Here is a 14959-nt window from a genome sequence, read left to right as displayed (position 1 = left end):
AACAATGCTGAAGTGTGATCTACACGCAACAACCGTTTAATACCCCGTACAACAATTCCATTCGCATTTCATTGGCCTTATCTGATATTCTCAGAGGTGATTGGGCTCCAAAGTCATACAGCACACGTCTCTGTTCCCTCCATCAGGGAACGAGGGTTACCATACGGAGACAATTTTACAATTTACAAATATTTCAAATGATATAATTTTAATATACCAAACTACTTGAAATTCCAAAATCCGCTTTGTAATACAGCTGATACACTTGAAGAGAGTTCAATATAAGTGACCCGTCCTTAAACATATACAGATGATAAAAAACACCATCAGATTAACACACAACACTACGATAAAGCAGTAAACGAATTAAACAACAGAACATCTAACACAAAACACTATATAAATATAATCATAGGTGATGTGTCACACAGGGATTTCTGGGAATGTCTGTTACGGTTTATCATCATAAATTATACAAAACCTAAAAATTTTACCACTAGACTCATAAATTTCACAGTTTTTACAAAAAAATGCCAATCATATAATAATAAAACCAGCGTAAGATGAATGTGAAAAGGGATTTTAATGATAAAGTAGACTGTTTAAAAAATAGATCTGCCAAGTGCATCATCTTACTAGTGTGAACACTTAGCTAAAACAGCAAGAGTTCAGGGCAGTATGTTACACAAAGGCTCATTCTGATTAAGGGTTCCCCATTTGTTTCATTTCATGGCTTTAAACGTCCTGCACAGCTAAAAGCACAAAACTAGTACAATATTTCAAGGTTGCATTGCATTAGCTCTTTTCAACATGAAAATGGATTCAAAAGAAGGAAATGTTGCTGCTGCCTGTGTCTCTGAGCTCCAAACTGCTTACGATGCCGGCCATCGCTCAGCCCTTCACCATCAGAAGAGTGACTGTCAGTGCATGTTTTCAACCAGAGAGAATGGCTTGAATATTCAGAGCAAGCAGGTTATGTCACATCATTGATACTGATCACAAACAAGTGTGATGCTGTTACTCACTAACATTGTGCTTGAAGAGCAGGTGACATTTTTCATGAAAATTTTATGTAAATTATGTATGTAAATTGTTCTTCCAAAGTACACACATCCTCCAATGACAGACTTAAATCAAACTGGAATTTCTCAATCTCCCGTCAGCTACGCAAACCTCTTTTGATTATCAGTTATAAAAGACCACAACCACTTGCTTTTTCACGTTCTTTTAGTCATACGTGTAGAGAAGAATTCGCTTACTCTCTCACACCCGCCCACACACCCTCCCACACTTCCCAGCATGCACCACAGAGACGGAGAGACAGACAGATGCTGCAGGATGCCGGGGATGCTGTTAGGAGACATCTTTCCCAACTTCGAAGCCCATTCCACTTTTGGCAGAATGAAACTACATGATTATCTGGGAGATTCGTAAGTGATGAGAGCATGTGTCTTGTGATGTGAGAGTGTGTTGTGTGTTATATGTGTTGTTCATCATAGATACAGCAGTCTTATTCTCAATGCCCACTTCCTGAAGTCACTCTCACAATATTCCTCTACTTTCTATCCTCCTCTGTGTTCCTGTTATTATTAACTGGTAATGAACTGAAATGAACGACTTGGATTTAAGTTTAAATCCAAAAAGTTGTGTGGCTTGACTTTTAGCGAGTCTCTCTTATAATTTCCTCACAATGAACTACATGCAGAATTGCTATGTGTCCAAACCTGTCTTTGTCTAAATTGTGGTTGTGTTTGTAGGTCAGTGACACCAATTTTACCACTTCGGCTACATGAAAATGCTGACAGAGGTTGACACACATAAGGACCATAGTCAGCTAAATACATGTTCAGTGTGTGTGTGTGTGTGTGTGTGTGTGTGTGGTTCAGGTAGACCTTATGCTGTGGACTAAACGTCCTTGCAAGAATAGTAAAACCTGACTTTTCCGACCTAGTTTGGTCATTTTGTTGGTTCTTCCTAACAGTCCTACAGAGTGTGTGTGAGCAGCACAGACGAAGTGTGTTCAGTGATTTCAGTCCTGCAGACTCTTTTGTTGAATGTCTTGCAGTGATGAAGAGGCTTCACCGTAATGCTGCACTGAATGATGGCTCTTTAGTTACCAGGATAGGCCATCATTCAACCCTGAGAAACTCAGTAACCTGTGGTTTAGAGGATTTTCTGTCTGTTTAACAGTGTTCATATTCATCTGTTTCAGCCTGACATTCAGAGAATCTATTAACTGGTCCTCAAAATACTCAAAGTCACTGCCAAAATCTCTTCTGCAAACAGACACTTGACCCGTGTCTCATTTCTGTGGTCCGTTAGTCATCATATTGGTAAACCTCTCTAGATCAGCTTACAGATATCACTCTCTGGGAGAGGAGGGGAGCTTATCCACAGACCAAAATCAAAAACCTGATCAAATACTGACTGGTTTTCAGCTTTTGAGCTCAGTCGTATCATTTAAGGTGTTTACATGAAGGCTTTTCAGTCAGATTGAGCTGTCAATTTGATTACAAACTAATTATTTGGTTGCATAAGCATATAGCCACTGACTGAGACTATGCTAAATCCATCTTTGACTGAAAAAAATATATTTCAGAGCAATCTAGCTAAAGCTGATCTTGGATGTTTTCTGATATTTCCTAGCTCCTTTGACCACTCATACACTTCTTTAGAAGTTGGGGTACACAATTATACAGCACAACATCTGAATCCCTAAACTCACGATCTATTAGCACATTCCCTTCTTTTGTTTTCTGGAGATAAACCTTAATCTAATTTTTCCTCATTTTGATGTTCACTCTCAATGGTCTAAGCCAGGGGTCACCAAACTTAGTCCTGAAAGTGTCCTGCAGAGTTTAGCTCCAACTTGCCTCAACACACCTGGTTCGAAGTTTGAAGTATACCTAGCAAGACCTTGATTAGCTTTCATAATCATCAATGTCTGCCTAAGAATCAGAATCTGTGGTTGTGTCACTACCAATATTTCATGCATTTAATTCTGGTAAAACAGGCAAAACTTGATTTTGATAAACCTTTTGTGTACTTTTAGCACAAGCCGTTTTAGTTTTCTGTTCATTTTCAAGCTGAGCCTTCAACTCTCCACATCTTCTTTATAATGAAAAGTGCCCTATAAAATCGATTTTATTTATTTTCCAAATTTAGTTTTTTCAGTTAAAATTTTTCTGGATTCCGTTTTTTGTTTAAATGGGTAATTTTTTTTTTATTAATCAAAAAACTGTCTAATTAATTGAAATCCTAAAACATACAATATTAATCAGTTAATCAATTAATCAGCAATTATTTGTCAACATTAATGTGTTAATGCTTGCTATTTATTTTATAATCCTTTATGCATTAAAATAATTTAAAACAATTAAAGCAAAATTACTGAAGCACAAGTTCTATTTTAACCCTTTAACCCAATTTTGCTTCTCAGATCATTTTAAGCCGCTAAATTCCGGGAAAGTTTTCAGTCGAATTATCAAGGAAGGGAATGCATTGAAACAATCGTCCAAAACAGCACTGATTTGATAAGTAAATATCTTAAGGAACTAAAGAAATTACTCGTCATCCAGTTTTTTAAATCGACTAAGCATTCCATTAGTTTTTCAAATTGGTGTGTTTCACCGGGCCGTGAAGAAATATAGAGCTGAGTATCATCAGCATAACAGTGAAAGCTAACACCATGTTTCCTGATGATATCTCCCACGGGTAACAAATAAAGCGTGAAGAGTAGCGGCCCTAGTACTGAGCCTTGAGGTACTCCATACTGCACTTGTGATCTATAGGATACATCTTCATTCACTGCTACGAACTGATGGCGGTCATATAAGTACGATTTAAACCATGCTAATGCACTTCCACTGATGCCAACAAAGTATTTAAGTCTATGCAAAAGAATGTTGTGGTCAATTGTGTCAAACGCAGCACTAAGATCCAATAAAACTAATAGAGAGATACACCCACGATCAGATGATAAGAGCAGATCATTTGTAACTCTAAGGAGAGCAGTCTCAGTACTATGATATGGTCTAAATCCTGACTGGAAATCCTCACATATACCATTTTTCTCTAAGAAGGAATATAATTGAGAGGATTCCACCTTTTCTAGTATCTTGGACAGAAAAGGGAGATTCGAGATCGGTCTATAATTAACTAGTTCTGTATGTACATACTATACATACACACACACACACACACACACACATACTGTATACACACAAACATAAGGTCAAAAGTTTAAATACACCTTGCAGAATCTACAAAATTTTACACATTTTTACAAAAGAGGGATCATACAAAATGCAATTTTATTTTTTATTTAGTACTGGCCTGAATCAGATATTTACTTAAAAGATATTGTCCACAAGAGAAAATAATAAGCTGTGTTTCCACCGCAGGAACTTTACCCAGGAACTAGGGACTTTGGCCTGGTACTCGGTGTGTTTCCACCGCAGGAACCAGGAATTAAATAAAGTTCCGGGTAAAAAAACGCCCCTCAGAAAGTCCCTGCTGGCGAGGTGGTACTTTTTCAAAGTTCCGGAACTTTCGGGGGCGGGACTTGGGCGCTAAACATCCTGATTGGTTGAGTTCACGCAGCATTGGTTGAGTTCAACCACCATTTATTCGGATCAACATTTTCTAAATATTACTGTTATTGTGTCATGAAATGTATTTTTAAAAGTAGTTTATTTATAAAGACAGCGCCTATTTAAAAAAAACGTGTTTGGCCGATCTCTGAGACGGTGAGCTCCACGCGATCAGCGAGAGATCAGTGATCATCTATCCGCCGATAGCAGCCTCTCCTCGGCTAGACCTTCTGATGTGTGCCGCTGGCTCTGATGTCTCTTTAGTGGTTAAACATAAAATATCATTCGTTTTGGGAAAATCTAACAGGTAATCTTTGGTCTTTATTCAATCTATCTATATGTTAAAATGAAAATTAAAAGAGACAATTGATATAATATTTTGTTTCATTGTAATGGCTGTATATATACACATATCCCTGAACTAAGTACATTTCTGCAGCTGTTATGTTTAAATGAAAACGAAAGGAGGCAGTGGTATTTGATATCCTATGTCGTTTTATTGTAAATCTACAGAGAGGAAAACTGCAGTAGCCAAGGCGAGCTGACTGAAGTTATCAAGTATATGCTGCTGTTTGCAGAATTACTGGACTTGCACAAAGTCCGCACTACCGAGGATGCACGTCCAAAATCAGCGTACTTTGTATTGAGAAACGCGCGCAAACCTACGTCACCAGTCTATTTGCCTAATCTTCCCGGTACTTTACACCGCGGTGGAAACGCAGAAAGCAACAGGTCTGGGGGGAAAAAAGTTCCTGGTACATTTGTTCCGGTTAATTTCGGTGGAAACGCGGCAATAGTTGACTTTATAAAAATGACCCTGTTCAATAGTTAACAAAGACTTGATTCTTAATACTGTGTTGTTAGCTGAATGATCCACGGCTGAGTGTTTGTGTTTAGTGACAGTTGTTCATGAGTCCCTTGTTTGTCCTGAACAGGTAAACTGCCTGCTGTTCTTCAGAATAACCCTTCAGCTCCCACGAATTCTGTGGTTTTTCAGCATTGCTGTGTATTTGAACTCTTTCCAACAATGATTGTCTGATTCTGAGATCCATCTTATTTTACACTGAGGGCAACTGAGGGACTCAAACACAACTATTATAGAAGATTCAAACATTCATTGATGCTCCAGAAGGAAACACAATGCATTAAGGGGGTGAAAACTTTTTGAATATAAAGATCAGTGTAAATTGAACTATCTTCTGGGAAACATGCAAGTATCTTTTGTAGCTTCTGAAGGGCAGTACTAAATGAAAAAATATATTTAGTCAAAATATGATGAATGTACACATCTTCCTTCTGTTCAAAAGTTTTCACCCCTTAATGCATTGTGTTTTCTTCACTTCCAGTTCATATTGATTATATAATTATAAGATATATGATTGTAAACAAAATTAATAGTGATTGAGGTAAAAGTGCTTAAATATGCTCAGAATGTTGACTCGCCTAATAATTATGCGCACACTGTATATGCGTTTCCACATCATAAATGTTATTGATGGTAAGCATTTTTGGATTTTCCTGTAATCGAGTAATTTTGTCCGGCTTTGTATGTAATGAAGATAATGTTCATTCTGCTTACTGTCCATAACTGTTTAGTATAATAACTGATGTAACAGAGGAGAAAAGCAAGGAGAAAGGTGCCACCTTTTTTATACAATACAAAATACACAACTAATTGCATATTACACAGTTATGTTCAATGTCATGTCATGAATACATTTGTTTAATGTAGTATTAGAGAGCACAGAAGGCAGTGTTTAAACCTTACACATAAGAGTCTCAGTTTATTAATATGCTCTACTGTGGAAATTAGTGCATGTGACACCAGTATCACACATACACTTCCTTTATCCCCCGACTTGAGATGAAAAATAGTTTGTGACAAAATTACACACTTATGACAGACTTATTATAGCATTGCTAGAGGACTATGACTCATAACAGTTATTTTGTTCAGTATGCTGAGTGTGAACTTATTTCTCCAGAAAGCAATGATGAACTGCCTTTAACTATCATTTTGCATTATTGACACTGTTTTCCTAATGAATGTTGTTCAGTTGCTTTGACGCAATGTATTTTGTTTAAAGCGCTTTATAAATAAAGGTGACTTGACTTGATCGACTGGACGCTAGAGACTGGCTCCAAAAGAGAGTCAATCCCATAGACTCCCCATGTTAAGATACCCAACTTTACAGCAAAAAAAGAAAAAACATGTTTAAAGCCTGTTTTCACTCATCCGTTTAAATTATATTAAGCCTAAAAGTTTTGCATAATTGAGGGCTCGGCCACCTGAGTGACAGATGGATAGCAACCAGCTCCCGCCTTTTTGCCCATTTTTGATTATCTGGGAGAGTCGCGTGGTGACACGTTGCCAAGATGGCGACGGCCTGCTCTGCACACTTTTAGCTTCAGAAATGCTCTTTGGAAACCAGTGGGTGACGCCACAAACACTACGTCCATGCTTTTATACAGTCTATGGTTGTACAACTGCAGTTGTTAGAGAGTTTGGAAATGTCCCAGAAAGAAGTGAGGCGTTCACCACTTCTAAAAGATCTGCTTCTAAGCAGTTAAGCACACTTTTGAAAAAAGATGTGGGAAGTGTGTCAAGATAGCAGGTTGATGATTTTAGGTGCTGCACTATGTCTTCCAGAATTTTGCTATCAATTGCTTCAAAAATAGACATTTTTGGCCGAATCTGTCTGACCTCTGCATTTCTTGAGGATGTGCTAATCGCCTTCCTGATATTGATGATCTTCTCAGAAAAGAAGGATGCAAACTCATTGCATTTGCTGTCTGAGAGCATTTCACTGGGAATCTGACTTGGGGGGTTTGTCAGTCTCTCAACCGTGGCAAAGAGAGTACGAGTGTTATTTAAGTTACTGTTTATAAGGTTTAAGAAGAAATTCTGTCTAGCTGTGGCTAGTTTCACATTAAAAGCATGAAGGCTGTCTTTGTAGATGCTATAGTGAATTTCAAGTTTTGTCTTCCGCCACATCCGCTCGGCTTTTCTGCATTGTCTTTTCATAGTCTGAACTGCTGTTGATCTTCTCCAAACTGATTTCTGTCTGTTTCTTTTCTTACTGACTATTATTGGAGCAATATCATCAATAACATTCTTAACTTTTGAGTTGAAGCAATCAAGGAGAGTATCAACAGAGTCTGCAGAAATGCTTGGTGTTAAAGATATAGCCTCCATAAATAGTACACTTGTGTTCCCGTTAATGCATCTCCTTCTGACAGAGACAGATCTAGATTCAGTTGTAGCAGAGATCAAAATATCAAAGAAAATACAGAAGTGATCAGATAGTGCTATGTCCTTAATAACAATAGATGAAATGTTTAGACCCCTACTGATGATTAAGTCTAGAGTGTGTCCACCTTTGTGTGTGGGTCCATGCACATGCTGAGTCAAGTCAAAAGTGTTTAGAACAGTTATCATTTCTTTTGTAGTTTTGTTTTCTGAATTATCTATGTGAATATTAAAATCCCCTGCAATAGCAAAACAGTCAAACTCTGAAGAAATCACTGATAACATTTCTGTGACCTCTTCAACAAAGGCTGGAGAGTATTTTGGAGGCCTGTAAATAATAATAAACAGAATGCGTGGAGCACTTTTCAGCACAATCCATAGATATTCAAAAGACAAGTACTGACCAAATGACACTTGCTTGCATTGATAGACATCTTTAAATATAGCAGCTACACCCTCACCTCTCCTAACAGTCCTGCAGACACTCATGTAAGTGAAGTTAGGAGGGTCTGCTTCATTAAGGACTGTTGCATTGCAGCTGTCTTCTAGCCATGTTTCGTTTAGAAACAAAATCCAGATTGTTTGTGGTTATAAAGTCATTGATTAGAAATGATTTATTTTTTAGTAAGCGAATGTTTAAAGATGCTAACTTGATGGCTGTGCTTTGTGTCTTTACATCAATCTTAGTTTGATGCATAATAGGCCACAGATTAGATGAGTTTGCCCTTCGGCTTGAGATGGCCTTAGACTTTCTATCACGTGATAAAACTGAAATAGAGAAAGCTACAGGCACACTGGGTTCCCGCTTGTTCAGTAGGCATTTGTGAATGTTGCTGTTATTATAGCGGGGACCCGACACATATCACTGAGAGCTGCTATCAGTTGTTTTTGGTTCACCTTCAGCAGATAGAGTGTTTGGGCCCTGGCGTTGTGGCAGCGGTCGGAGAGCTCTCTCAGGAGCAGGGACCACAGGCTTTGGTGGTTTTGGGGCCCGCCGTTTTTTTGTGATATCTGCGGGCTTGCAGCAAATGAGTGAGAGAGTTTAGTCCCAGCATACACCAATTCCTCCATTTTCTGTGAGAAGCACAGAAGTGGAGATGCTGGAGAAAGTGATAATGTGTCTGGTGAGATGGGCTGTGTCTCTGGTGTTTCCGGTGGCTGTGATATGTTGTCCTGGCTTCCCTGGCTGTTTTCCAGAAAGTAATCCCTGGGTGCTGAATCTTGTAGCTGTTTTGAAACAACCCGAATTCCGGAAAAGTTGGGAAGTTTTTTAAATTTTAATAAAATGAAAACTAAAGGAATTTCAAATCACATGAGCCAATATTTTATTCACAATAGAACATAGATAACGTAGCAAATGTTTAAACTGAGAAATTTTACACTTTTATCCACTTAATTAGCTCATTTAAAATTTAATGCCTGCTACAGGTCTCAAAAAAGTTGGCACGGGGGCAACAAATGGCTAAAAAAGCAAGCAGTTTTGAAAAGATTCAGCTGGGAGAACATCTAGTGATTAATTAAGTTAATTGATATCAGGTCTGTAACATGATTAGCTATAAAAGCTTTGTCTTAGAGAAGCAGAGTCTCTCAGAAGTAAAGATGGGCAGAGGCTCTCCAATCTGTGAAAGACTGCGTAAAAAAATTGTGGAAAACTTTAAAAACAATGTTCCTCAACGCTTTGCAAATCTCATCATCTACAGTGCATAACATCATCAAAAGATTCAGAGAAACTGGAGAAATCTCTGTGCGTAAGGGACAAGGCCGGAGACCTTTATTGGATGCCCGTGGTCTTCGGGCTCTCAGACGACACTGCATCACTCATCGACATGATTGTGTCAATGACATTACTAAATGGGCCCAGGAATACTTTCAGAAACCACTGTCGGTAAACACAATCCGCCGTGCCATCAGCAGATGCCAACTAAAGCTCTATCATGCAAAAAGGAAGCCATATGTGAACATGGTCCAGAAGCGCCGTCGTGTCCTGTGGGCCAAGGCTCATTTAAAATGGACTATTTCAAAGTGGAATAGTGTTTTATGGTCAGACGAGTCCAAATTTGACATTCTTGTTGGAAATCACGGACGCCGTGTCCTCCGGGCTAAAGAGGAGGGAGACCTTCCAGCATGTTATCAGCGTTCAGTTCAAAAGCCAGCATCTCTGATGGTATGGGGGTGCATAAGTGCATACGGTATGGGCAGCTTGCATGTTTTGGAAGGCTCTGTGAATGCTGAAAGGTATATAAAGGTTTTAGAGCAACATATGCTTCCCTCCAAACAACGTCTATTTCAGGGAAGGCCTTGTTTATTTCAGCAGGATAATGCAAAACCACATACTGCAGCTATAACAACAGCATGGCTTCGTCGTAGAAGAGTCCGGGTGCTAACCTGGCCTGCCTGCAGTCCAGATCTTTCACCTATAGAGAACATTTGGTGCATCATTAAACGAAAAATATGTCAAAGACGACCACGAACTCTTCAGCAGCTGGAAATCTATAAAAGGCAAGAATGGGACCAAATTCCAACAGCAAAACTCCAGCAACTCATAGCCTCAATGCCCAGACATCTTCAAACTGTTTTGAAAAGAAAAGGAGATGCTACACCATGGTAAACATGCCCCGTCCCAACTATTTTGAGACCTGTAGCAGAAATCAAAATTGAAATGAGCTCATTTTGTGCATAAAATTGTAAACGTTCTCAGTTTAAACATTTGCTACGTTATCTATGTTCTATTGTGGATAAAATATTGGCTCATGTGATTTGAAAGTCTTTTAGTTTTCATTTTATTAAAATTTAAAAAACATCCCAACTTTTCCGGAATTCGGGTTGTACATCACAGTCAGTCTGTGAGGAGGTCTGTGGGCAGGGTTCAGCAGGGATAGTGTCCATGAGCAGTGCTTGTTTTGGCTGCGTGGTGTTATCAGTGTCCTTGTGGGATATATCAACCACATGATGACTCGGACCCGGTGTGTGTGTGCTGAATGGATTGACACACTCTGCTGAAGGATGACGGAGGGAAAAGTAGATATTGTCCTTAAACACTCTAGAACCAAGTTTGTTTGGGTGGAGGCCATCCGGTTTAAACAATTGTCCATGGCCCCAGAAAAGATTGAAGTTGTCAATGAAATTCACTCCTTTTATATTACAAGATCTTTGTAGCCCAAGCAACCGTGAAAACATATTTGTTCCCCTTGCTGGGAGTGGTCCACTGACGAACGACTGAACTTTGAGTCTTCGAAGTGTTTCAAAGAGTTCACTGAAGTCCTTCTTAAGGAGTTCTGACTTCTTTTTGCGAGTATCATTCTTCCCCACATGGATGATGATTCGATTTGCAGTCTTGTGCTTCATCAGAATGTTCTGAAGTTCCTTGATCACATCAGAGACCGTTGCTTGAGGAAGGCAGCATGTTGTTGTAGTCCTGCTACGGATGTTTCTGATAACAGAGTCACCTACTATCAGAGTCCTTGGCTCGGCTGCGCTCTGAGCTGAAAGCCGCTGTCTGCTCGTCCTTGAGCGCCTGTTAGTAGCGATGTTAGCTGCTGGCTGATCAGATCCATGTTAACATACATTTGGGGATTCCTCACCCACATTCATTAATGCTTCAAATCTGTTCTCAAGATGTATAGGGGGTGGTTGAATGCCAGTATTCACAAGCCTTGTCATAGTCGAATCTGGGGTAGAGGAAGCTACGGCAGCAATACGAGAAACTCGTGACAATCTGATATTTTGTTTTCCTTTGGGTCTCGCTCCCTGTTTTTGCCATCGATTAGTGTGGCGATCAGTTTCGGCTTGTTCCTCTACACTTGGTATAAACTGTTGAGATTCATAAGATTCATGGGACTCACCGGCTGTATGCTGAAAGGCTCCATGATGACAGTCTGCTGAGTGTTTCGTCTGTCCAGCAAATAACTTTGTTTCAAGAATCACAATCCTTTGTAGAAGTTTGCAGCAGTTCATGCAACACATAGATCCAACAGGAGGCATTTTTTCTCTCTTCTGTTTGAATGTAGGCAGTTGTTTTCCCCTCTCTGGAATGTAAGCTGCTGGCAGTGGGAGGCAAAGTCTTCTTTTTGTAGTATTATTCCAGTCCCAAAGTTTTTGGTTTTAGCGTTTGTGACAAAATTCTGTTGTTTGAGCACTGTGCTGATCTGCTGATGTAGAAATCTTAGAAAAATCTGAGAAAGTACAGAAATAAGAAGCAAAGCGCAGAGCAGTAAGCTAGAACATCCGAACGGTAGCAAAGCTGGAAGCATGAAGTGCTCCAATATTTCTTGGTAAACGGATGCAGTGAATTTGGTTTTCAAAAAACACAATGGACCAACACCACAGACTGTGGAAACTTAACACTGGACTTCAAACAACTTGGGCTATAAGCTTCTCCATCCTTCCTCCAGACTCTAGGACCTTGGTTTCTAAATGATATACAAAACTTGCTCTCATCTGAAAAGACAACGTTGTCTGTGGTTCAGCAAATTCCTGGCATGAGAAAAGTAATGAAGTAAGGAACGGTTTTAAAATCTGCTTTCATTTCAATATACACATTTACATTAAAAACATGGACATGTAATGAAGTAAATGGGCTTGTAGGTAGGGTTGTATTTCTCAAGACTGGTCTCAAGACCAATTTTTGGAGTGCTTGTCTTGGTCTTGATGTGGTCTTGGCTACCACACTAGATGTTGGATTCTGAAACATCTAAATCACTGAAATGTTTGAGATAGTTACTCCATGAATGAAGTATGTTTCCTCCATCAGCTGGGGCGTCCTGTTCTCTCATCCGCGAGACTTCACTCCCGTCTGCACCACTGAACTCGGCAGAGCAGCTCAGCTCAGTCCTGAGTTCAGCAAGCGTAACGTGAAGCTGATAGCGCTCTCCGTCGACAGCCTTGAGGAGCATCACAGCTGGAGCAAGGTTTGCCTCAGTCAGTCTGAAATATGTGCTCCTGTAAGAGTGTGAACTGGTAATGAGTCCCGACGCCTGATTTCAGGACATCATGGCTTACAATAACATGGAGCCTGGGAGCGAGTTTCCCTTTCCCATCATAGCGGATGATCGGCGGGAGCTGGTGGAGACCCTGGGGATGCTGGACCCGGAGGAGAAGGACCAGAGCGGGATGCCACTCAGTGCCAGATGTGTAAGTGCAGAATTCATGAATACAGGTTTAGAATAGGGCTGGAAATTAATGTGGAAAGAGTTTTGGGCTTTTCTTTTTCCAACAAGTGTCAGTGAACATGAACATATAAAGAAAATAAAATGAATGAGGGTTAGACAGGATAAGATAACCCCCCACCTTGATTTTATTTTCTCTTGACCGTAGACAGCATTAAATCTCATCTTAGCACTTGATGAATGTTTATGCTACTTTTAATTTCATCAGTGAGATCTATGACATTGTATTGCGCTGAATATCTACGTTTTTTTGTGTCTATTTGTTAATGAGGTATCTGTGGACACATTTGTGTTTTTAGATTTGTGGAGTGAAAATTATAGTTTTTACTTTGAAGTAAAAAGATAAAATCAGACCCTTGGGGTAAGATGGGCCGCCATAAGTGGCATGTTATTTTTACATTTAATACTCAGTGAAATTTATGTAATTATTTAACATTTCCATGAATTAGATGTACAATTCAGACATCGTCACATCATTAAAACCTAAAGGTTAACTGAGTGAAATCATTAAATTTCCATTCATTCATATTGTGACATATCTTCAATTAAAATATGGGCAGTTAAATATGTAAATATTCATATTTCTTTTACTGGGATACAAAGTTTTTCAATTATTCATCTAAAGTGTCAAAACACTACTTTAAATAGAAAAGCGGTTTTAATATTTTACATTATTGACACTTTAAATATATATATATATATAAATATTGCAATCTGTAAAAGTTTAATCAAATTTGATAAATTAGCATTGAATGAGCTCTGAATGGTGTTCTTCACTCAGGTGTTTGTGATCGGCCCGGACAAGAAGTTAAAGCTCTCCATTCTCTATCCCGCAACAACAGGACGAAACTTTGACGAGATTCTGCGTGTCGTTGACTCATTACAGTTAACGGCACACAACCGTGTGGCTACGCCTGTGGACTGGAGGGTGAGGAGCGTCTGTCTGGAGATTGATCAGTGCTGTGTTGATTCTTCTGTCTGTGTGTAATGTGTGTTGGTCTGCTCTGAAGCCTGGGAACAGTGTGATGGTTCCTCCCAGCATCCCTGAGACGGAGGCCTCGACGCTCTTCCCTGCAGGAGTCTACACTAAAGACCTGCCGTCTGGGAAGAAGTACCTGCGCTACACACCACTACCCAGCACACATCAGCAGGGAACTACAGACGGAGCTGATGATCACAAATGAGAAGGCAAAGTCCGCACAGCTTTGTTTTTAATGCTTTATTGTAAGTGTAAATCACTGTTTGAGTTTACAGGTACATACATTTTCTAGAAATGAATTTTTTTATTAATTAATTAATTTACACACTCTCAAGCCATCCAAGATGTATGAGACTTTTTCCTCGGATGCCCATTTTTGAGAATTGAAAGAAAGCATATGGAAGGAGCACAGAATGAATCTCTGTGGCTCCTGATGATTTATTGAGGTCTTATGAAGTGAATCAGTCTGTGGAAGAAACTGAACATTATTAATAATCCAGAGCCTCAGACAAACGGTTCGGAGGGATGTCCGGTTCACAAACAAATCATTTCTTTTGAATCTTTTTGGTGAGCTAGATAAACCGGTTCAGACTGAAGTGTCTGAAACAGTTCATGACTCGAGCAGCACAGATCTAGGAGTCACTTTCAGACGCCTGACAGTCTCTCCGACTGGAAATGAGCTGAAACTGTGTGGAAAGAGTTCATCTGGAGGAGGCATTACCTCAGCTGCGTATCTGATCCTGTGATGAATGAACTGATTCAGTGCTCCAGTTCTGAGGAAACCGTTCGGCTCGGACCGAAGAGCCGCTGATATGAGCATGTGTGAACCGAGAGCTGGAATGAAGGAGCGAAATTAGCGTTTTTATGATTTCTCAAGGTTTATGTAAAAAGGTGAAATGATGAAGACTAGTTTACTCACTTTATATGCTTTGGACAAGTAAAACATCCATGTTTCAAAGCATTATGGTGTGCT

At 39.5% G+C, this 14959-nt stretch overlaps 1 protein-coding gene across 1 annotated transcript; it reads left to right on the top strand.

Annotated features, from left to right (window-relative positions):
- Positions 1 to 1325: 1325 nt before the first annotated feature.
- Positions 1326 to 14401, top strand: LOC132154339 (peroxiredoxin-6-like). The gene is made up of 5 exons (XM_059562882.1): positions 1326 to 1430; positions 12593 to 12749; positions 12826 to 12972; positions 13789 to 13935; positions 14018 to 14401. Exons 1-5 carry the CDS (start codon positions 1339 to 1341, stop codon positions 14189 to 14191), a joined length of 717 nt encoding a protein of 238 aa, XP_059418865.1. The 5' UTR covers positions 1326 to 1338; the 3' UTR covers positions 14192 to 14401.
- The last annotated feature ends 558 nt before the right edge of the window (positions 14402 to 14959 follow it).

The sequence above is a fragment of the Carassius carassius genome, chromosome 12 (assembly GCF_963082965.1).
Source record: "Carassius carassius chromosome 12, fCarCar2.1, whole genome shotgun sequence".
Classification (NCBI taxonomy): Eukaryota; Metazoa; Chordata; class Actinopteri; order Cypriniformes; family Cyprinidae; genus Carassius; species Carassius carassius.
The sequence above is the reverse complement of the archived record's forward strand: the minus strand, read 5'-3'. Positions and strand labels throughout refer to the sequence as shown.

What these genes read in the sequence shown, in the direction of transcription:
- LOC132154339 (XM_059562882.1), top strand. Translation starts at nt 1,339, where the DNA reads ATGCCGGGGATGCTGTTAGGAGACATCTTTCCCAACTTCGAAGCCCAT. An exon ending in TGCCACTCAGTGCCAGATGT is followed by an intron (nt 12,973 to 13,788) that starts GTAAGTGCAGAA and finishes TTCTTCACTCAG; the next exon opens with GTGTTTGTGATCGGCCCGGA. An exon ending in CTACGCCTGTGGACTGGAGG is followed by an intron (nt 13,936 to 14,017) that starts GTGAGGAGCGTC and finishes TCTGCTCTGAAG; the next exon opens with CCTGGGAACAGTGTGATGGT.